This window comes from Plectrocnemia conspersa, unplaced genomic scaffold, assembly GCF_051122295.1.
Source record: "Plectrocnemia conspersa isolate PC_06_02 unplaced genomic scaffold, ASM5112229v1 ptg000010l, whole genome shotgun sequence".
NCBI classification, from domain to species: Eukaryota; Metazoa; Arthropoda; class Insecta; order Trichoptera; family Polycentropodidae; genus Plectrocnemia; species Plectrocnemia conspersa.
The window spans coordinates 25718062-25742144 of record NW_028277174.1 but is presented as its reverse complement, the minus strand read 5'-3'; the positions used below and the strand labels follow the sequence as shown (position 1 = coordinate 25742144).

The 24083-nt window shown below is 26.5% G+C and overlaps 1 protein-coding gene across 3 annotated transcripts in view; it reads right to left on the bottom strand.

Moving 5' to 3' along the window:
- Positions 1–24083, bottom strand: part of Dh44-R2 (Diuretic hormone 44 receptor 2) — a 100924-nt gene that overhangs the window by 62033 nt on the left and 14808 nt on the right. For 2 of the 3 annotated variants that reach the window (XM_088195022.1, XM_088195023.1), the window contains exon 1: positions 8635–9102. In XM_088195022.1, coding sequence (XP_088051148.1) covers positions 8635–8881 — 247 coding nt within the window. In that variant the 5' untranslated portion in view covers positions 8882–9102. Of the gene's footprint in view, positions 1–8634; positions 9243–24083 lie in introns of those variants that run through there. The other variant, XM_088195024.1, reaches the window with a different exon arrangement.

Below are 24083 nucleotides of genomic sequence, written 5' to 3'. Positions count from 1 at the left end.
AAATAGAATAAAATAATAATTACAGATATTTTTTTATATCACATTAAGCGAGAAAATATAGTTTCTATTTAAGTAGCTGAATTTTTGCTGAGCAAAAATATGCAATATTTTTTTTACCTAAAATTTTATTATTCAAATTATTCTTTATTTAATAAATACTATAATATATACGATTTACTAATCAATGAATTCCTTGTTTATAAAAATCATTATCTTTAGAAGTTATGAAGTCATCTAAGCCGCTCAAAATATCACTTTGAATATTCTAATTCGTATTTCAAAGAAATAAGTCTAAATGTTTAAAAATGTGATAATCTTTAAAGAAAAGCTCAGGAAAATATGCGTACATCATATTCACATAATCATTGATTAATATTGTTGTTCACTAGCATTGGATTGTACTATAGTTAATTTTCTATGCTTGATTTTAATTTCCCTATAATATGATTATGCTGAAACAGACTTGCCTGCTTTAGGAAATGATCAATAAATAATTCTCTCAGAGTACCACTATAATTTCACGATAATTTTATTTCAGAGCATGTTTTGGAACTTATCTGTCTAATTCTTTGTTATACAAAAGTAGAAAAATCATTTCTGATCACATGCAATAATTTTTTTAAGAAAAGTTCCCTATAATATATTTGAACTAACTTTGAAACGTTGCTGTTTTTGCCTTTTAGTCAATTCGTGCAGTACTCATTTGACCATTTATTGCACCTTTAAAATGTCTTAAAACTAAATTTAACAGAGTGAAGTATTATTTAATAAAAGTATAAGAATTGAAAAATAAAAGAATTATACTTAAAAAACGACGTATTGCATAAAAAAATATATATTCGAAAAAACTGTTATTTATCCCTGATGAAAATACCTTATAGCCCATTAAAAATGTATCCGATTCTTTGTTTAGTGATGACATCGAATCGTAAAATTCTCCCTAAAGTGGGAAAAGTCAATATATCGGATTTCGGCAACTAAAGGGTTTAGTTACAAATTACTGTTAGTTGATAAACTTATTATATGTATATGTATATTAAATTTTAAAATATCTAAAAAACTGTTTTAAAATTAAATAACAAATAATGTAGGACTAAAAATATTTAATTAAATACTATACATATTTGATTGTATTTAAAACTTTATTTATTCATATAAAGCATTTATTGAGTTAATCAATCTCATTTGAAATCATTATAGGGACCCTTTCATATCGCTTCGAGTGCCTCCGGTGCATTCAAGAGCCAATAATTGCTGAATTGACATTGACACGGCTAGATTTCATTAAAGGTCTAGTGACACACGGTGAACAGAATCTCGTTGAATAATTCATATATATAAAAACGAGGTTGCTTTATGTCTGTCATATATTACAAGGATCAGAGACTCTGAAGAAATATGCTAATAGCTTTAAACGTCAAGTAAATTCGTACGCAGGTGTATTTCGGTGGTTCGTATCATTATGTTAGGTAATTTGCAATTTTCTCAGCAGCTAGTCTTATTTGAAATGTCCTGTAGTGTAGACGTTCAATTAGGTGTTATATAGCAAACATTCATGTATTCTATGGGTACCCAAAGGCGTCATTGATACAACTCAATTGACATTGATAGAGCCACTGCAAAATATTAAAATATCAACAATGTAGTTAACATAAAGACTACTTACTACTACTATTGCAACTACTCTAATATAATCAAAGTATTAAAGCAGCAGATCATATCACTTTGTAATAATATTGTGTATGATTTTTACATACGAATAAATGTAACTATATAACTTTATAGATTATAATTATTAAAAAATGTAGTAATGCTTCCCAAAATAGTACAAAAATATATAATGATTTACACATATAGGTCGTATAGAAATTTCAAAATTTTCTTAAATTTAAATTAATATTTTTATTAAAATATATTAAATACGCGTACATAAATTTACACTTACAAATTAATAAATATTATTATTAAATAAACATAAATCTTTTTACTTACTTCAAAGGGATTTTTTTTCAAAAATTAATAGGGATTTAATTAATAAAATCCTAAAAACCAAATTTTGTACACTCTTAAATTACAATATTCTGTAAACTTTGTTGAGATTTATCTGTTTGAAATAGACTTCCTAAGCATAAATTTTTGATAAGTATGACTGAATTCTTTATTTTGATTTCAAACATAAAATTTTTTGAAATGTATTTTTTTCAAAGCATAATTTTTTTATAGCTGAAACCGATGACTAAATTTCCAATATTTTATTTAAGATTACTTTCCAGAATATACAATTTTGTTAATTTTTGCTATGATATTTTTTAAAACTTTTGTTTAAGATAAACAGTAATTAATAAAATCAGCTAAAACATGCTCTCAGATATAAATCTATTACATTTATGATATTTATTTTTTGAAGTACAAATATTTTTTAGTTCTACTAAAATATTTATTTCTACTTTTTGTTTAAAATGCATTCTTAAAACAAAAAGTTTTCTTAAATTTTACTAAAATCCTTATTAAAACTGCTTTGAAATATTATTTTACTGCTGAAATCTATATAAATAAACTGATTATGAGTACTGCTAAAATCTTCATTCAGAGACCTTCCGATAATTTTTTTTAAGCAAAAACTTTTTATTAGTTTTACCTATATTTTATTTGTAATGAATTTCTAAACCATGAACTTATGTGTTATTTTAATTTTTATTCTTATTTTTCTTTAAAATGTATTAATATAAAAAGAATTTTAAATTATTGCTTAAATCTGCATTTAGACTCGTCTATTTTTTAAAAATATTTTTTAAGAAGCACTACAAAACTCCTAAATAATACTTCAATATTTAAGATAAATTTTTAAATCAAATTCTATTATTACTCTAGTTTTTTTATAGGTACAGTTACAAACTTTAATAAAAAAAATATAATAGTTTTTTAATAGCATAAGCTAGATAGTTGTTTTTGTGATAATGACATCTTAATTTATACTATATTTTTTTATATAAATTTATGAATAATTTCTGTTTAATTTTGCTAAAATATTTTTTTTTCTCTTTAAAATTTATTTCTAAAATATGAACTTTAAATAAATATCGAAAAAATCATAATTTATACTCTTTTGAAATGGATTTTTTTAAGCATAGTTTTTTTATGGATACTAATTAAATCTTAATTTAGACTCTTTGGCTTGAAATCAATTTTTTGATTAGCTTCTGTTAATTTCTGCTAAAATATATTGAAAATAAGTATTTTTTTAATAAATTTTGATAAAAGCAGTGACTTTCGCTATATGTTTTTAAACCATTAATTTTTCATTTGCTGTTCGAGGTAAACCATAAGCCTAATTTATTTTTATAATAAATTTATATAAAATAAATTTAAACCTAATTTATATAAATTTATATAAAATTTTATATAAATTTACATAAATATATTTATATTTATTTATATAAATTTATATAAAAATTTAAATTTATATAAAATAAATTTAAGCCTAATTTATTTTATAATAAATTTAATTAAAAATACTGCTTAAATCTGCATTCACTTATTTTTTTGAGGTGAAATTTTAGCCATAATCGAATCTAAAAATATATCATTATATTTGAGATGAATTTACGAATTGAATTTTGTTAATTTTTGCTAAATTCTCTATTTAGACCTTTATTTGATTTATTAAGTTTTTAACAGCATAATCTTCACAGAAAATCTTAATTTAAACTATTATTTTTTTATATAAATTACCAAATAAATTTAATTTAGTTCTTCTGAAATATTTCCTCACTTTCTGATTTATGATAAAAATTATTTCTAAATCACTAATTTCCTAAATATACTGCAAAAATCTGACTCTTCTGAGAATAATTTTTTCTAATGTAAATCTTTCATAAGTACTACTTAAATCAAAATTTGGAACTTTTAATAATTTATGTTAAGATATTTATTAAGACTTATGTTTCGAATTAATTTTTAAACATAACTTCTTAAGCACTGCTACAATCTTAATTTTTTTTCTAAAGCAGAAAGATAAAAAATTATACTAAAATACTTTTTTTTGGGTTGAAGGTTAATTTCAGATTTTTTTTATTTTCACCTAAATTTTAAATAAAAGTCTAAAAATTGTTGGATGAATTTAATTAAAAATTTGTGATATATATGATCCTTAAACATAAAAATTTCTATAATTTCAAACAGCCACAGAATGTTTATATTTTTTTGTACTTGACATATAAATTATTATATAATATATTATTATATAAATACGTAAACCTTATATAATTTCCACACATTAAACATGTAACAGACGCAACAACACATAATTCGTTATAATATACTCAGACATTTGAGTCACAAACGTAAATATACGAGCATTATAAATAGTATAATTGAAAGTTACCCAATTATTAATTTCAACTTGAATTTAATTTATTTTTTGCTATACATATGAAATATAATATTGTATCTAAGATAATATATAAAGAAAATAAATAAATGTTTGTAACTTTAATAAAATGATAATACTTGTATTTTAAATTTAAATATATTTATATATAAATATATATAATTAGTAGTAGTAATATAAATATAAATTTGAGGCAACCATTTGTTTAAAATAACCCATTATACTTTGAACTCAAAAGGAACTGTTTAATAATTAAATAGCTTTATGTACACACAGAGTCAAATATACACACGGTATAATTACATCTCTTATCTTTTTTATCAGTATTTTGAATAAATAATCGCACAGCAAACAGTGTTGAAAGATACTGTTTTATCTTCAAGGTGTATAAATAAACACATATAACGCATTTGGCAATAAAATATTACTTTTTTTCTAATGGAGTTGATAAATATTTCATCGTTATATATTGCGTTTCTAAACGTCTGGTTTATTTTTCAGAATTTAAATATTGCATATGTGCGAGTGTATAAATATACAATCTGAATTCTATATTGGTCTAACGAGAGCGGAACGATGAAATGTATCGAATTTTACGACATTTAAAAATATCATGATTTTATAATGTATAACCAAAAACCACATATGAAAACAACGTAAACTCGCCTATTCGTGAGGTAAATAAGATAAAATAAACAAGAAAAGGTAAATAAACATGTATGAGGGGGTTCTAGCCAAATTCGCAGAATAAGAGTTTGATAACAACAATTTTTGACTATGGATATTTTTTTTAATAATGCCTAATAAAATAAATATGTATATTAAATCTGAAATATTATTTTAATAAAGCACAAAATGTGATTTTATTTATTATTTTTTTGCGTGATAAGTAGTATATAATGAATTTAAAAAATTAAGCTTTTACAAATGACTTGAATTTTTTGTAAATTCACTTTTTCAAAAGACAAAGGGTTAAGCTAATCATATTTTAATAATATTTTACACACTGATTATATTAGCATTAGACTAATTATATTTTTATTAGACGCGTACGGTGAGATATATTCCCTTTCGCTCGCTCGCGTGCTAAGTGACGAAAGTGAGTGAGAGATGAGGGCATGCGGAACGCATGAAACACACGCTCTTTTCTCTCACTTACTCTCGTCACTTTATAAGCGAGCGAACGAAAGTAAATGTATCGCACTGTACGCGCTTGATTCTTATTATTCATGGAAAATATGTAAAAAATACCTAATCGATTATGACGCTTTATATTTAAAATAAAGTTACTATTAATGTAAAATTAAATTATTTTATATAAATAAATCTATCACCAGCAGCGACATTTTAATATAATTTATTAATATAAAAACATATTATTTTGAAATTAAAATGTAGTTTTAGTAGAAGCGGAAATAATTAGGAAACATATATTTATTGTATTTTTTGCTATTTTAATTTATAATAGTTAAAAGTAATTCTCATATTTTGCACCAAAAAACATAAAACTGTGGTGTTATTTTTAATTTATTTTATAATTGCAATAGTGTTTTTTTTAATTTAGCATTGTGCTGTTTTTTTTTAATTATTTTATATTTTCATATTAAAAATATTTTCATCAATTAAAACACGTCACTAAAAAAAAATTCTTAAAAAAATTGTGATCTTTTTAATAAAATACCAAAAATAAGGAAGTGGTAGACTTCCTTTTTGAATTATATTATTAAAGTATTATGAATGCTGTAAGAGCACATTAAAATTTTATTTTTATATTTTCTCTTTATTTACGGAATTCTATATTTCTATATTAACGATGTTTAGAAATAAAAAAATTGATTACCTTTTAAAAATATTTATATTTAATTAATAACATATAATTTAAATGTAAACGCTTTATTACTACTATTTTTTCTTTATTCTCTCTTAAAAAAATAAATATACTAACCTAAAAAAGGCTTTTAATAAAGAAAACTTTTTATTCTTAATCAACAATTTATTACGTGACTTTTTCGCAAAGTTTCAAGAATCACCAAAAAATTATTGTTTGTGATTAGTTTAACTTAAAATGCTTTAGAGTTTTGCAAGTAAAAAATTTCGGTTGACTGTTGTTTATTTTGTCGATAAATCATATAAATACAGCAATTGTTAAATTTTAAAATATGTTAACTTATTGAACAACGTATTTATCTTTTTACGATGATTTAGATTTATTATGAATATGGGGTTTAATAAATTACTTCCGATATTTTAGGAAGATTTACATTACGAGATTTCCCTACGGAATACTATTTCTTATAAAGGAAAACCTAATAAATGATCTTAGCATTTTGTTTAATGGTCAATTTATTTTTTTCCCGCGTAATCAATAATTATAATGAGACATTAAAATACTAAAATGCTTAGCAACTCAATAATGTGACTTTGTAAGATGAAATCTTATAATGACGAAATTTTCTTTGTATTAGAATGGGTGAAAATAATTTTTTAAGAAGTATGCAATTAGAATTATTATTTATATATCTATGAACGCTAAGTATAAAATAATTCACTAAAAATACATAGTACTCATAATTAATTACACATTGGTTTTATTTTATTTTGTAACTTAATTCATATATTTATTAGTATATGTACATATATATGTAAATAAACAATTTATTATTTTTTTTTTATGTACGAGATCCATTGGCAATTATTTGTTAATGCACATATGTATATCATATTTATGAATAAATAAATAAATATCACATAACCAAAAATATATATCTAAACAGTAATTTTTTCCCTGTATAATAAGAAATTTAAGTTATAAATATCGTAGAAAAACTATTTTTTTTTATCTATACACGTATTGTACTATCTAATAATTAAATGAGCTAGATCAACTCTTATGCTTGAACTACACTCTTTGGAAGTTGTCCGAACCGAAGTTCAACTGAAGTCGGCCGAGGTCGCCGACTTCCAAGTAGCGGCCACACTGCCACAAATTTCATATGCCGTCCGAACGGCGGGTGTAAATGACGTCCGCACGCGGCAGCTGGCATATTTGCGCGCGATCGAAAAATGTGCCAAATAATTGCAATTTTTAAATTGTCATATTATTAAAATTACGCTACTGATAATTATAAAAGTTTGTGTGAGCACTCAACAATACAAAATCAGTGAAAACTTTTCGGTCGTAAATATTCAATTTACGCAAAATATTTGTCGGCTTTTGAAAAATGACAAGGCATATAAATGATACTTCAGAATACGAACACCACATCTGTGACTATCATAGAATTTGTCGCCATCGATTCTAAATAAGAATTCGTTATAGTGTGACATTTATATAAACCGATCTAGAATAATACATAAGGATATTCGAAACGATTTTTTTTAACAAAATCAAGTACCACTAATTATTTAATTTTTTATGAAAAAAAAAATATAATAACGTTATCTGTTAGAAGAATATACTATCAAAAATATGATTAATCCCCTTTGGTGCCCTAAAATATTCAAAGATGTCAGTATGTCTGTTGAAGTTCCCGATAAGCATGTGGTATTATAACATGACCGCGCTCGACATGCATGTTAACCATAGGACGCCTACGCGCATACTGAAATTGAACCGAATTACTCATTCTATCTCAGTTTGCGAAAAACCATATCATTATCTCTCTAACACGCGAGAGAGCGAAAGGGGAAGTATTTCACCGCTCGCGCTCGAAAGAGTAGCTCCGACTTCGGTTTCTTTGACTTCGGTCCTTTTGCCGACAATTTTCGGAAGCGCTCGAAGCTGGCCAAGTCGACTGAATTACTCCCACTTTACCCTCCGTTCTCGGTAACCTCGGACAACTTCCGAGAGATTTTAGAGCGGGCAGAAACGAGCTCGACCGAAGTAACCCCAAAGTAACTCACTATATTCTTCGTCCTTGGCCAACTTCCAGAGAGTGTAGTGAAGGCATTAAATAATAGACTTCGTACCAAAAAGTTGCGGCCTAACTTGATTATAATGAATAAAATTAGGAAGCTATTAATAAGCGTTAACTTACAAAGACGATGTAAACTGTAAAAAATACTAGGGACCTCAAAAAGCAAAACACATTAATAATCGTTAGTGTGATACACGACACATTATTAAAACAATTTGAAAGTGTAACAATTAGTAATTGTATATATCCATGAACCGTACTGACGTTTGTATGAACCTATAATCCATTAAAACACTTGTATAAATATTATAAAAAATGAAAACTCACGTGATGAATCATACTTGATGCCATCCCACTCATCAAAACACGATAAGACAGCCGATGAACCCGGAGAACTGTACGGCCAACATAATATCCCGTCCCAATAGGGAGGACAATGCCCGTCAGGATGAGCATTTTTCATCATCATCTCGCATTCTTCCTCCTGAGTCTTATTCAGCGATCTCAGCAGTTCGATGGGCAAACTGCTCAAATCCAGATGATCCAGCATCCCTATCGTATCTTCGAGAGACATCTTAGATACCCACAAAAAATACTACTCAACACTTGATGCACTTTTAATTGTGCCCCGATGAATACAGTCACATTTCGGTGATTGAATTTATTGTTATAAATTTCAGTTTATTTAAAATGTTGGTTAAACTATTTACTAATACATTTGAGTGGTTAAACGTATTGTTATCACTGGGTTCAGAGTGATTTTCTTCTTAACTCAACGGACGATCGCGGTGTACTGACTCAAGTGGAAAACCTTGACTCGGTATCGAGCTAGTATAACACTACACACATATCATATTATGTGTGTATGTTTTTATGTTGATAAACGAATTAAATTTAGTTTAAAGCACACACAAGGAACGATGACTATGTAGAATCTGAAACAGAAAAATACATAAAGTGTTACAATAGTTATTTATACAACGATGCTATAAATAAATTATGTGTTGTCATTTATGAATTAAATCATCACATTCTAACGAACTTTCAAGTGTACCGAAATTTTGCACGAATTTGCTTTTAAGTTTTAATATAAGCTTTCGCTTTTGCACTCGAGAAATAAATAAGATCTTCTAGCTTTGATTAAATCATATTTCGCAGAATTGCTTTTAAAACTATAACATATATTTAAAAAAAATATAAAGTACGGATAATATTAGTCTTAAAATGTAATAATACATGTTAATTTATTTTTAATTTCATGATATTTGTAATTTAAAAAAGTGAAACAATCAGTATACATATATGACATTAATATATCAAGAAATCAACATTTTTTATTCAAATAACGTTATTTATAATTTGTTAGGAGATAAATATTTTATTTTGTAGATTTCATTAAATATTGAGTTCCATCAATATTATTGTGCACTATTACCATTTTTTTCATGATTCGGTTTCCCAATTATGTGTAATATTTTTCTCCCGATTTTAATTATCCTCCAAGGTGAAGTATTTGATTGATTAAAAGTGTAATTTTTTTTTTTTGAGAATTTTGATTTAAACATTGTTTCCGCAAAACATTTCATACATTATTTAGCATATAAATCCAGCTGTTTTTTTTTAGAATTAGTGTTTCGGCATTAAGGCTATCCTACTGGATCCTATTCTTATAATAAACATTGTTCATCAAAAAGGTATCTAAAATAGATCAGAGCAAGGCAGAGATGCTAGCTGATTTTTCTGTAGCACTAAGAAAGCTGACGCATTAAAAGATCACGTAAACTTAAAAAATTAAAACCAGCAGATAATTCATAATGGAGAATAACTAAATTGTTGAAAAAACAAACACATGAATATTCCACTGGTAAAAACTATAAATATCATAGCAAACACTGAAATGTTAGCTGACGCTTTTTCTGTATCGTAAAAATTCACTTAAAATTTTAAACACTCTAAAACTTAGAACACATTAGGTAGATAAATATGAAAAATACGAGAATTGCTTTTAATGCGAATAATTAGTTTACGAAAAATTTTATATTTCATTAAAAAAGTCCTAGAATTTTCAGATTATATAAAAAAAGGTTAATTAAACATCCTCCTGAAATTTACAATCATTACTTAACAATAATCTTTAATGCCTAAATATCATTTTGATATTTCCTAACCATTTAGAATACAGCTAAAATTTATCTAATAAAAAAATCTTATATTACTATTAGTTATCGCCACATTTCGTCATTAGGTAAAAAAAAAATAATCTTTATGCGTTTTTAACCCTTTAAACGCCAGCGATTTTTTAGTGAGTCACCAGTTATTTCCCTTCATGCGTCTGTATCTTTCTTTTTATAAATATAAAATACTTGATTTACTAAATAATGAAGCTAGTACAATCATTTTTAACAATTAGTAAAAAAAATTTTTTTTAAATAATTCGTAAAATTGTTTTAAAAAATTCAAGAAATAAAATGAATAAATAATAGTTCGGCTTTCGCGAAAATCACTTGACACATCAACTTATTATTTTTAGTTAGCTTATGTGCGCTAATTTTAGTATGAAAAAAATACGGGCCTTTTAATGTTAGATATAGAAAACGTTTTCGACACAGAATGGCTCGACGGTTTGATTCCTAAGCTATACAAATAAAAAAACTACAAGCTACCTGCTAAATTTAGTACGCTCATATCGGAAAAGCAAAAACAATATTTTTTTACTAAATAATGAATACTCGATACCGCGTAAAATTCCAGCGGGAGTTTTTCAGGGAAGTTTTCTTTGTATACGAATATTTCAAAAAAATATTTACTATTTATGTTAACGATATAGCTATTTTAATAAGTGATAACAGTCTCAAACTAATCTCGAATAAATAACAAAGATCTAATAAAATCTTAAATTAAAATAGAAGCAATTATATTTGTAAAATGTAGACAAACTTTGCTACCTCTTCTCCAAAATAAAAAGGGCAGTGAAGTAAAATTGAATAGAAGCGTTAAATATCTGGGCTTACACCTGGACTCCAAGCTAAAATGTAATAAGTATATTTTAAATCTTTTCTCTAAAGGGCTTGCCGCCATTGTGCTCATTAGACCGATATTTAATAGAAGGAGCTCGCTTACTACAAAAAATCTTAGTCGATAAACAATTAATCTGACCATCTTAACATACACCTGACCTGTGTGGAGTAGCACCAGTAATATTGCACTTTTTCTAATTTGCAAATTATACACAATAAAAGCTATAAAAATAATATATAATGCACTTTTTTATACTTATTTAAAATAAAATTGTACTAGCCTTCAAATACCAACAATTATAAAATTTTAATTGGCATACTATAAAATACTATAAATAAATTTAACGTAACCACACTAACCCACTTATCGCGTGTATCAGAGATTACAATAAAAAACAACAATAAATTCAAATATAAGCACAAAATACCAAAGCAAAAGGTTCAAGATCTTTATTAACTTTAATCACCACTTAATTTATTTTTACATTTTATGATTTTTTTTCCTTTACTCAAATTGTGAAATGTTTTTTAGTAATTAATCAATAAATATATTGACAGTAATGGTATGTTTGAAAAATTATTTATATGTTCAAAATAAACGTTTACTAAAAAAATAATTTTATTGTTATGTGTATTAGATTAATATATTATTATATTTAATAATATTATAACGCTATGCATATAAAAATCTAGTAATTTTTATTTTAACCAGCGGTCGTCAAAGCACTTAGTTTGCGATTGTGGTACTTAACTAGCAGTGAGCTCAGTTTAATTTGCTCACAACCCGGCGGGTATTGAATGGTACCTAACATACATACGATAGCGAACTTTTGATGATACCATTTCATGGGTAACTTTAAATCTAGGGTGAATTTTCCCCAGGCGCTTTTCTAACTTTTCCCGTGCATATTTTAATACTTTTATATATCAAGAGCTATTGCAGAAGTTCGGCTAAGTGCCTGGCAACTGAGTGTGACTTCCACGAAACCCCAACTGTTTATAAATCATACAATGAAATAGGGACTTTAAAGTAGTTCTTGGAAATCGAAGCTTTTATGTGCCATGCTCTTTTGTACTTCTTATATTTTCTTTCTCTCTAAAACACTACAATAATTAATTTATTTTATGTTAAGAGTGTAGAATAAATAATTGGCTAAAATAAAATAATGTTGCAGATAAATATAATAAATAAAAAATATGAATACAAAAAGTATAAATAGAGTCTAAAACGCAATATATAGACAATAGTATATATAGCAGTAAAGGTCACAATAAAAGAGACCTTTAAATATTAATTTAATGAAAAATATGTAAGAAGAAATAATTTATGTTAAATTAAAATATTCTAGAAGTCTTCTTGCTAATGAATATTGATATATTTGAGTAGAAAAAAAATTCTTCAATGAATATATGACAGTTTTTATCAACTTTTTATTATAATTTTATTAAAATATAGTATTTTTTATCAATATCAATATTAAAAAACTTTAAATAATGATCAAGTCGTATATAAATAAAATTCTATTATTGTTTTTGGAATTTAAAAAAAATCTGGATTTATTTTAACACTAATAATAACTTTTTCCAAGATCAGCGCTTTCTCTGAATTTAAATAAAATAAAGGGTTTCACAAAACAATTATATAAAATACACAAGAACCTCTTAACTTAAAATACAAGATCTTTTGAGAGAAATTGTCTTCTAAAACTGAATATTTAGAACATTAGTTCATTAAAAAAAAATGCATTCTGACTAGGTTATGCTTAGGATTAAAATACGCGTCGACCGCGATCAACCAGTTGCCCGCAAAAGTGTTTGCAGTCGACCGTGTTTTAATATGAGATATGTCGTATTTCATGCTGAAGCGTCTTCCTAAACAAAATACCGTATTAATACGGTAATAAATAAAAAAAATAAAAATAATATCAGAAACATTAGATAAGTTTATGCTAAAACTGGTATAAATAAAATTTTTGGACCAATATAAAATAATTACTAATAAATATAAATACAGTTGGAAGCAAGGTAGTGCGATAATAGTATTTTAAAGAAAATTAATTGAGGAAAGGATTCTATGACGTCATGTGAACTATAAGTTCATAATTAACAGCAGCTGGTAAAACTAACACAACAACAATATTGTCGAAAACTTTGTCATCGCACGTTATGTAATGTCAATATCCGACTAGTCGAGAGCAAATTGAACTACACGGACTGCTACTTAAACACCACAATCGAACTAAGTGCTACGACACGAACGCTGTAATTAAATTTGGTAGATTCTATCAGCAGGTGTGTATAATTATAGGGATATAGAGCGAAATATTTCAAATTTATAAGATATTTAATCAGAAGACAGAAAATTGCAAAATTTCGTGTAAAAATATAATATAATTTGCGCGAGAAAGACTTCTGACATTTATTGGTTGCTTGTTAAATTTTTCAGCGTTAAATTGTTATTCGTATAAAAATACGAACGTATAATTTCACGCGATTTGAAAGTAGAAAATTAATAACTTCATCGTGTATTGGTGTGAAATACTTGCTTCTAATTTTTTTAATTTTTTCATTACAATGTGTTCATATTTCAATTTAATATTAATTTAGTCTTAATAGAATCGTATACATTTATATAAAAAATTATATTACTTGTACTGCATTTATATAAAAATATTAAATTGCTACATAAATTTAGTCTCGACTTAATACACGAATCTGTGTTGTTTTTACGTGTTTTAATATGTTTTATTCTCAAAATTTACTAAAGTAATTACTATACAAAATAAACCATACAATAAAATAAAATTACTATATTATGTACGGAGGTTTTGATTTATATAATAGTCTTCCAAGAGAAATCCGAAACAGCAAAAATATAACGGGTTTCATAAATGGAATAAAAAAACACCTTCGTACATATAGAAATAAATTAAAATATTAAGACTTTATTATTGTATATTTTCATTTTTTCTTTCTGTTATGTATTTTTTATATATTTTTATATATGTTTACTAAATTTGTTAGATGTAAAGATTAGCTATTAAGCTAAATAAATTAATAAAATAAATAATAAATATTAAATAAATTTTCATGTTGGTGTACTCGAAAGTAGAGAATAAAAAGCTTTTAGAGGTGTGTTTTTTTTCTTGGAAATTACTACTGACATTTCTACAGCTTGAATCTATAAATAAAATAAAAATCGTAAACATATAATGAAATCTCTTATACCATTAAAATACAAAACAATTCTAAAGAAGCAGTACACGTAAAAAAATATTAGGTGTTTTATTTAATATTAACGTTTATTGATTTCTGCACAGGTTTGTAAATATCGAAGGCAGAAAGATTTATGATTATTGAAAATAAAAAAGAGATATTTTCAATAACATCCGCGTGTAAATTGATATCCATAAAATTAAATCACGATTAAAATTCTGATCCATAACTCAATACGGCCTCTGTTTATAGCAAAATTTAAAATTAAAAAGATTATCAAATTACACTTTTCGTAATAAAAATCACCTAAAAGCCAGCGAAACCTTAAAAAATGTTTTACTCAAAGCAAAAATATTTTTAATTTATAATAAAAAAATACTTGATTAATATATATATATAATATTGAAATAAATATTTTAATCCTTAAAATTAATTGTAAATTCATCGTTTTTTTTTTGCAAAAACAATGCAAATATTTGGTTAAATTATCTCACTGTTAACAATGAAAAAAAATCTGCTTTTACAATATGTTCATAAGATAAAAGAGAAGAGCAAAATTACACATTGTATTTGTACACGACCCGAATAATCCTTGTCAAGGAAAGCCACATGTGTGTTCGATTATGTGCGTGGCAAAAAATGTATTCTTTATGTTTTCATTGGTACTACCTGAATACCTTATTTGAAAATCAACAATACAATGTTTTATCTTATCGCAAAAAAGCTTTTCGGAAAATTTCTAAGAAAATCCAAAGTTTCAAGTTGAATTCACGCCCCTTATTATTTTATACGCCTGAAATGTGATATAAGAGGAAAACCGAATCAAAAAGGAACTCGTCTTGAATCAAATGATGTCATTTATCATAAGGAGATGTTGAATCTATAGAAGTAGAATATATAAATGCACACCCTTTTGATTCCATTTTTCAGAATCACCCCGGGCGTCGAGTTCGAATGTATATATAAATATATTTACGAGTTTCCAGATACTCGAGGGGGTTTAATATAACCGCTACCTGTTGATTTTCGTATTTCCGATTTAGTCGAACGTCTTTTAAAGGCAAACTTTTATAATTGAAATTGCATAAATATTATATTAATATAAATATTTTTTAATAAAATACAATGTTATATTTTAATAAAGAAAAAGTATTTTTGCCAAAATATAAGCTTAGTCATTTTATTTAATTCGAACAGTTAATTATTTGTAATAATTTTACGTGTTGTTTATATTATTCATTAACTCTTTATCTAACTAATATAAATATATTAACAAATACATATATGATAAACCACAATAAAGGTGATGCTCATATTAATAATAATTAAAATAAGCATCACCTCTATTGTGGTTGATCATATATGTATTTGTTATTATATGTATATTAGGCGTTTATCTTGATAGTACGTGTATAGTGACATAATTATTGTAAGTTGCAATAGATGTTTAAAATTAAAAAATAAATGTCATCGATTAACATATTGTGTTCATTTTCATTCTAGTGTCTAACTACTGAATTAGTAGTTGTTAATTGTGCTTACTTCGCTGTAACGCATTATGTTGCAGCGGATAATTAATAATAAATAAATATCAAAATACTTTGTTATTATAAATCAATTCCATAACACTATCTAAGAGGACGTCTATTAAATTTACATTTTTTACGAGTTGTTACACCTCGCACGGACATCATCCCTCCGCCAGCTTCTCGGAGAAAACGCCAAATATCGTGTGTCGCAACATATGTAAAATAATGTAGTAAAGGATTACACCTAGTGTCTCACTGGCTACAAAGTCACACATCCCTATGGTTTATAGTTATAGTAATAACTTGTGTGATAATTTAAACTAAAATTAATGATAATATAAACTACTGTATGAATTTTACATATAATAAATAACATCGTTTTAAAAAACAATGTGGTTAGTTGTATGTTTTTTGTGAATAATTCCTTGACTATTTGGAAGACAAAAATATAATAGGTTATTGTCACTATTTTTTTCAACATTTTTAGTTTCAACCCTTTTTGTTCCGAGAGCAAATATATCTGATGACGTCACTTATTAAAAAATTAAATAAGTTTTTAATAAGTTGTGATATTTATTTTCTGAGGTAAATGACATTTTTCGCTAACATATAATTTTTTTATTACGTTATACATGAACATGTAAATTTTATTTTATGTACTTAAACCTAAAAGGCTAAGCAAAAACTCATTTTATTTTATTTAATTAATTTTTATTTGACTTGTTATTTCAACAGTATCATGTAAAATATATTTATAAATATAATTGTATATATTTTGTGTGAGCTCAATAATAAATAAGCATTAAATGATTAAAATAAATAATAAATTCTAATTAAAAATTCACTAATTTATCAATTGAGTTACTTTTATATTCAACATTTGGACTACCCATGAAAATATTAAATCTGCAGATTTAAAACGGGCAAAAAGCTTTTAGTAAATTTTACAGGTGTGAGAATACAAATACTAATAAATCATAAGTCTTAGTGACAAAGCATATAATATACAAAGACGGGTTTTAAACGTCTAAGACAAAGAATGGCTTTTTTGTTTTAAATGGGACTTTTTAGTATATCCACCATGAACCAGAAAGATTAAAAAAATCTTTGCAAGTTCTTTAAGATAAAAATTACACGTGCATTCGGGATTGCCATCTAAACGGCTGTTTGTAATCTGTTTTAGTGTCCAACAGCAATCGGTTCCAAAAGTCGGCACACTTTTCTATGTAGATGGCCACACAAAATATTCTATTTAGATGGCCATGAATTTAAATACAAATACGCGGAAAATTAACGATCACTTTTTCTGACACTCTCGCAGAGACTTTCCCTCTCAGATACATTCAATTTATAGTTTATGACATCAGAACATCAAGAGCTTTCCAACTAAATTTGTACAATCTTTAACCCAACTTCAGAGCATAAAAGCTCGCAGAAGCTGCTGCTTCTCTCTTCCCGTCTACTAGTCCAGCTCAACGTTCAAAATCCAGAATTGATCCTACCTTAAAAATACCTAGAGCATATGGACGCATACATGACGGTCTCAATTATTTGCAAAAAATATGACATAATAATTACAATCTTTGAATTAGAAGCGAAAATAAATACAAGGTCTGGACAGTTACAAAAACGAAGAATAAAAATGTAATAATCATTTTTAATTTAATTAGTAAATTTACCAATCGTTAATATCATTCACTTAAAATACGACTATAAGTTATTATCATATTTTACAAATAAAAAAATATCTTTATAAAATGGGTTGTGTGTTTTGAAAAGTAAATATTATAAACGTGATTATTTTATTATTTTATTTCTACGAAGTTTAATAAATGCAAAGGTATAAAAACAAACTAGCTACCTGGAGAAAATACGTCAACTCACCTTCCTAGAAATATAAAAATAATAAAATAATAAAACATTTATATCAAACATCAAATTTATTTACTGAGCTGTTAATTATTAAATTTAAACTTTTTTTACCAGGGTATAAAAATAAGAATATATATTAAATGACCAGAGATTAAATATATTATTTTACATATGCTACAAAATATTTTAAATTATAATTATATTTTTTTTAGCAAGATATAATATTTGGTATATATTGTAAATATTATTAAAGGTAATAAAAAAATAATAACTCTCTTGTAAGGGTGTAGATAAATATGACCCCAAGATTTTTTCGGAATCCTCTCATTCAACAAGGATTACGGATATGGGAAGAAATCAACGATCTTTATATTCCTTGACTGTTAACTAAACATAGATGATTTGTAATGAAAATAAATCTATTTTTATTTAACAATATCATATACAACTTTTTAGTAGAAAGTCTTAGTTATTCGTGTATAATATAATAAATATTTTATTAATAATAAAAAACATTTTTTATAATTTATTTAACGGTTCTTTTAATTAATATATAATAATTTACTTTTTTAATAAAACTTTGTATAATCAATACATATGATAAAGCATCACAATGTATCAAAAACTTTTTCTATAAACATTCTTTTACACTCTTAATCCAAATTTATCAAAAACTTTTGGCAATATTTCAAACGCTATACATTTGAACGAAATAAATTCATTTACTTTTATTTTCCTTTTTCGTCAGCGTTATTTAACATGATCCTGTATATTTAGCAGTGAAAAAACGTCACTTTTGTTTCTTTTTTCCATCGAAAGCTCAAGGCGAGCTTTCAATGAAAAAAAAACATCCAACCCTAATAACAAAGAGGGTCGCCTCATAGTGTGAGATAAGAACAGCTGTGCTTTCGAAAGATAAAAATTGAATAATTAATTGTTAACCTTGCGATGTTTAATAGATATCTTTATAAATAAGCGATCTAATTAGATATGAGGCATACTTATCCAATGCTATTTGCGATGCGATAATAAACCTTCAATGAGCTTAAAACAATATTTAAACGTATTAAACAATATGTATATCTAAAAACAGAATCATTATGAATACATATATTCAAAATTGGTGCTTATACAAACACCTGAGTGCAATATTGACGTAATGACTGGGTTTTGTCCATCCCGATGGAACGGATTATTCACACTTCAGTGAAAATCTCTTTTGGTTGTGTTGTGTTACAAAGGTGAAACTTTTACACATAAACGTATCATAGTATAACATTTTCTGTATAGGCGTAGGAGGAGAAGTCCCTACGGATTATTTTATCACAACTTTGTTTCAATACATTTTGAATCAATTATAAAGATCCACAAACCAAAAAATGAATACTCTTGATACGAATAAATTCTTTGTTTATTAATTTATACTACACACGCAATTATTTCTTAATTAATGTTTATTTTTAACAAGTAGGTATTAAATAAAAATCCATATAACGGTAATTAAATACCAATTATATATAAAAATAAAATTGCTTTGTGCACTTGTAACTACTTCTTTAGATGAGAAAATAATTAATGTATTTATTCTAAAAGGATTCTGTGCATCATGTGATCTCACAAAGAGACTTGATCTACTCAATTATCTAGAATAGAGCTCGAGAAAATTACACCAATTTGATTAATATATCCAACATTGCTTAGATAACTTTATTCATTTTGAGTTCCATACTTACGTTACTAAATAAATATATATTACTGAATTATTAATTATTAATTGATCATATTTTTTATTGCTATATAAAATCAGTATTTTCGCAATATACATTATAGTTACTTATAGTTTCGAAAACAAATTACTCTATTGTAACTTAATTAATTAGAATTTCAAATTTAATCCCATGAGGTTAACGTTTGATCACGCGTCTAAAGCTCAAGTTAAATAAAACCTTATATCAATATATACAAACAATAAATCTGTTTAAACGTGATGAAACTTCATTAAGGTAAAAATCATTACTGAATTAATAATTAACTTTCATACGCAGTATTTATTTAATTAAATCAATTTGTTTATTAAATGAAATTGGATTATTTCACATATTTAGGTTTAGTCGATATAATGCTAATGTAATTAAATTTAAATCGCGTTAATGTTAATCTGTATAATTCAAAATTCAATGAATTTATGTTTGTTACTTGGCACACAACTGACCTTAAAACAGAATAATTAAAAAATGTCAGTGAAACTCTAAACGAAATTGAAAATCGAGCCTTGTGATTTATCAGTACGTTTCAGAAAAACAATCTCAATCAAAAATGGGTTGAAAATCTTTTCAACCGAAAGGGCATCTCGTAAAGTACTCGCCAAGATTTGGTTTTTGATTGCTTTTTTACATCGATATCAATTACGCTTTGCGTCTAATTTATAAAAGTGCTGTAAAACTTCTCTAATTACTCAAATTTCGCCGCCGAAAAATAACAGGTCGTAAAAGAAGAGCTTTGCGTTGATTAAAGCTCTAGTCGCGTTAAAAAAAATATTATGCGAGGTTTTCGTGTTTGCCGGTTATAAAAAAATATAAAAGGGATAACTTCAAAGAAATAAATTTAAGGTAATAAACGAAAACCCTTTCTCTTTTGTTGTAAAACAAATAGAGGCAAGAATATAGTACAGGATGAAAGGACAAAATCGCAATGTCACCACACTTACGCTACACGGTGGATAAAAGTCGGTTCAGGTCAAAAGCCCGGATCGTTGACTTTTATTTTTCAGAATATATAAATCATGTAATAAGTCCTGCAGATTTCATCTGGACGAGGCGGGATTCTAAAGCACGTTTTCATACATGCCGGAATCCGAAAACCCTCAAGTTATTTATGTGTGAGATATAATATGAAGCTCGATGATGTATGCAAATTGCATGGCGGAATATTACCGTGTACATTTTGCACTGTGCTTAAAAGTTGATTAAATAATATATTGTATTAGTATATAATTATTTATAGAAATAACAAATAATTTTGTTTAAAATTCATTCAATACAGATCGGCTTAAAATTTAATTGCTAAATATTAAAAACCACGGATATGTTTGTTTAAAATGTACGTTTTCACTTTAGATGTTTTAATTGTTAATCCCTTATAAAATAATGGCTAAATTTGTAGAGAATTAAAATTTACAGTATTTTTTTAAATTAAATCTGGCTTAATTTTACAGAATACATATTAAATGTATGTACAGGACATATTAAATGTATGTACAGGATTTGAGTGGTAATCTATTTTCAATGTCTATATTTTTTACTATGAATCTGACCATTTTCTTTCTTAAATACATCATAATGGATAAAAATATACGTATACAATATTCAAAAAAAAATGTGCATTATTCCTCATTATTAATTCCAGCCCCATTTACCTATCGCCAAAAACATTCAACAAGCTTTAGAAGCTATATGGCACAAGAATTAGGGACGCAATCGCGACTATCTAGAACCATGTTTCAACGGATTGCCGGCACTAGAAATATCAACCCGAGTATCGAGTACCTGGATAGCAGTCTTTTTTATCATGTTTTCGAGTACTCGACTACTCGAATTATTTCGTCAAGTAATTCTAGTATTTATATATATAAAATATAAATCATATAAAATGAATTTCTCTTGTTGTAAAAAAATCAATTTGAATGCTAAGTAGCTCTTTGTAGTAAATAATAATGAGATACTTGATTTGATATTAAATGGGAATAGTATTATAGTAGGTAATATTGATTTACGAAGATATATAACCACTCATGTGAAACAATTAATTCAGATTATAAGAAGCTACAACTTTGAAAAAACTGTGGATAATATAAAAAAACTTGTTGAACTTTGACATTAATTTGGCACATATTGTTGCTTCAATTATGGTAAATTATGGAAACTATAGTGATGCTGTTGTGTTATAATCATGTTTAAGGTTTGGTAACCCTAAGGGTACGTGTCTTCGCAGTCAGTAAGACGCAGCTGGAAACTAGTGAGAATTGTATTAGATTATTTTACATATAGCGAGAAACTATTATGGGCAAGATGTTTTCTCCGAACAGTGGTGGAGAAGCTGGCGCAGGGATGTTGTCAGTGGAATATCTTCAGAGGTTTTGTAGGAGGCATGGTAGCGACTCTGCTACGGTGCTTGTATGATAGTGTCCCTCTCAGGACGTGAGCGTCCATGACAGTATGTTGTCCGCGAGCGGGCGGGCCTCTGCTAGTCTCTTCGAGTGTCTGCCGGAGTCTGCCATGTGACTGCCTTCTCCTCTTTGGAGTTCAGGCTTAATTCAGGGCTACAAAGCTTGCTCACCAATCACAATCATGCAGCGATCATCCAGCCAATCGTTTCGTTCGCTTCTTAGAACAAAGAAACAATACGCATTTAGAAAATGACATTTGCTTGATGCTCCGGTTGAATTGTGTAACGGGAATATTGTGGCCTTACGGTGCTATTTGTCTTTCGGTGATATTGATTCACGTGACCGTTTCGTAACAAAGAAATAATTATTCAATGCTCTGGAAAATCCTTGCGTGTTATTCATACGAGAACCCTTTAGTTCTAGTCGTAACGAGAGCCTTTGTGTGCGATCGCACTATTATCTAATTTATCCTTATTGATAAATAATCACTTTACGCGTGTTTCAAGAATAAAATCCTCTACAAACTAGTGCTCTGTGTGGTCTGAAAGTTTTTTATAATCAAATTGGTACAAATCCTTAATCTCAAATGAAGATGATTGAAATATTAATTTTACGACAGATTTGTTTGAACCTTGCGAGATTAGTACAGATATAAAACATTAAAAATAAACATTTTTTTTAATCTTCTAACAGAAATCAAATTTTACATAAGAATAATTAAGCCAAAGAGATATTTACATTGTGTTTAAAGTTGTATTAAAAAAAGCGATTAAATTCTCTAATTCCAATGATCAGAATTTTTTATAAATAAATCGCTGAAAGAAATTGGGGCAGACATAATTAAATAATAAAACATGCGGTTTTTGTAGAAATTTTTATGATCAGAACCGATTGAATCGGAGGTAAAAAATTAATTATAATATATTTATATCCGATGGAATATTTGTGTATATATGTAAGAATTTAAATGATATACTATAATTACGGAAATCTTACTTAAATTGCTGCAAAACATTAAATATGTATAGAAGAGCGAAATAAACAAGTTGCTGAACTTCCAAAGAATAAATCAATGTCAAACTTTGTCAAATGCTCTTTGAAAGTCAGTATATATTTCAGTACATTGCCAGAAAAATTTTCACCGCTATCAAAAGGTGCAGTTTAGTGACCGTGGAACACGGACAAAAACCGTGTTGCTGGTCTACTAGTGCCTGCCGACAGTGATCATGTATGTGAAGAATCATATCAAACAATTCAACAGGTGCCAAAGGAATGGTCGTTGATTTAAAAAAAGTTCTATATGATACTCACTTGTATGCAGATAATTATGAGAACCATATTTAAAACACATGTATCAGTTTAAGAAATACGTTAATGATCTGCATTATTCTAAGGAGAGATGGATAAAAGGCATTGATTTTTCAATATCATTAACGACACATTTAATTGAATTATAATATTATATTATACTCTTTTTATTTGTAATAAATTGTAATAACATTATATTAAGCCTTCAATAATAAATAAAACAACAATGTACTTTTTTTTAAGAGCTTACAATATTTTTATTTATTATATAAGATATTAGCGTGCTTTCGTTTCGTTAACCTTGAAATTGAAAGCTTTTTACGTAACGCGAATGTAAACCGCTTATAAAAGAATATATGCAACTAAAAATATGACAAATTCAACATTTTTTTAAATCTTATTCAACGTTAAATCCGATTAACGAATGTTTAGGTTTTCCGTTTATAGGACATGTTTAATATTATAATCTCTTCTCTAGACTATATTTATGAAAAAAATTCCAGAGGGTAAAAATATTATATTTAAGATTGTCTAACAAAGAATTTATTTGTATATTTTTTATTTTAAGCCATCTGATATGCTTTGTTTAATGTTTCTTTTATTAAAAATTTGATTATACGTATTTCTTACGACTCGGTAACATACAGAAAAATGTGGGTTAAAAAAATA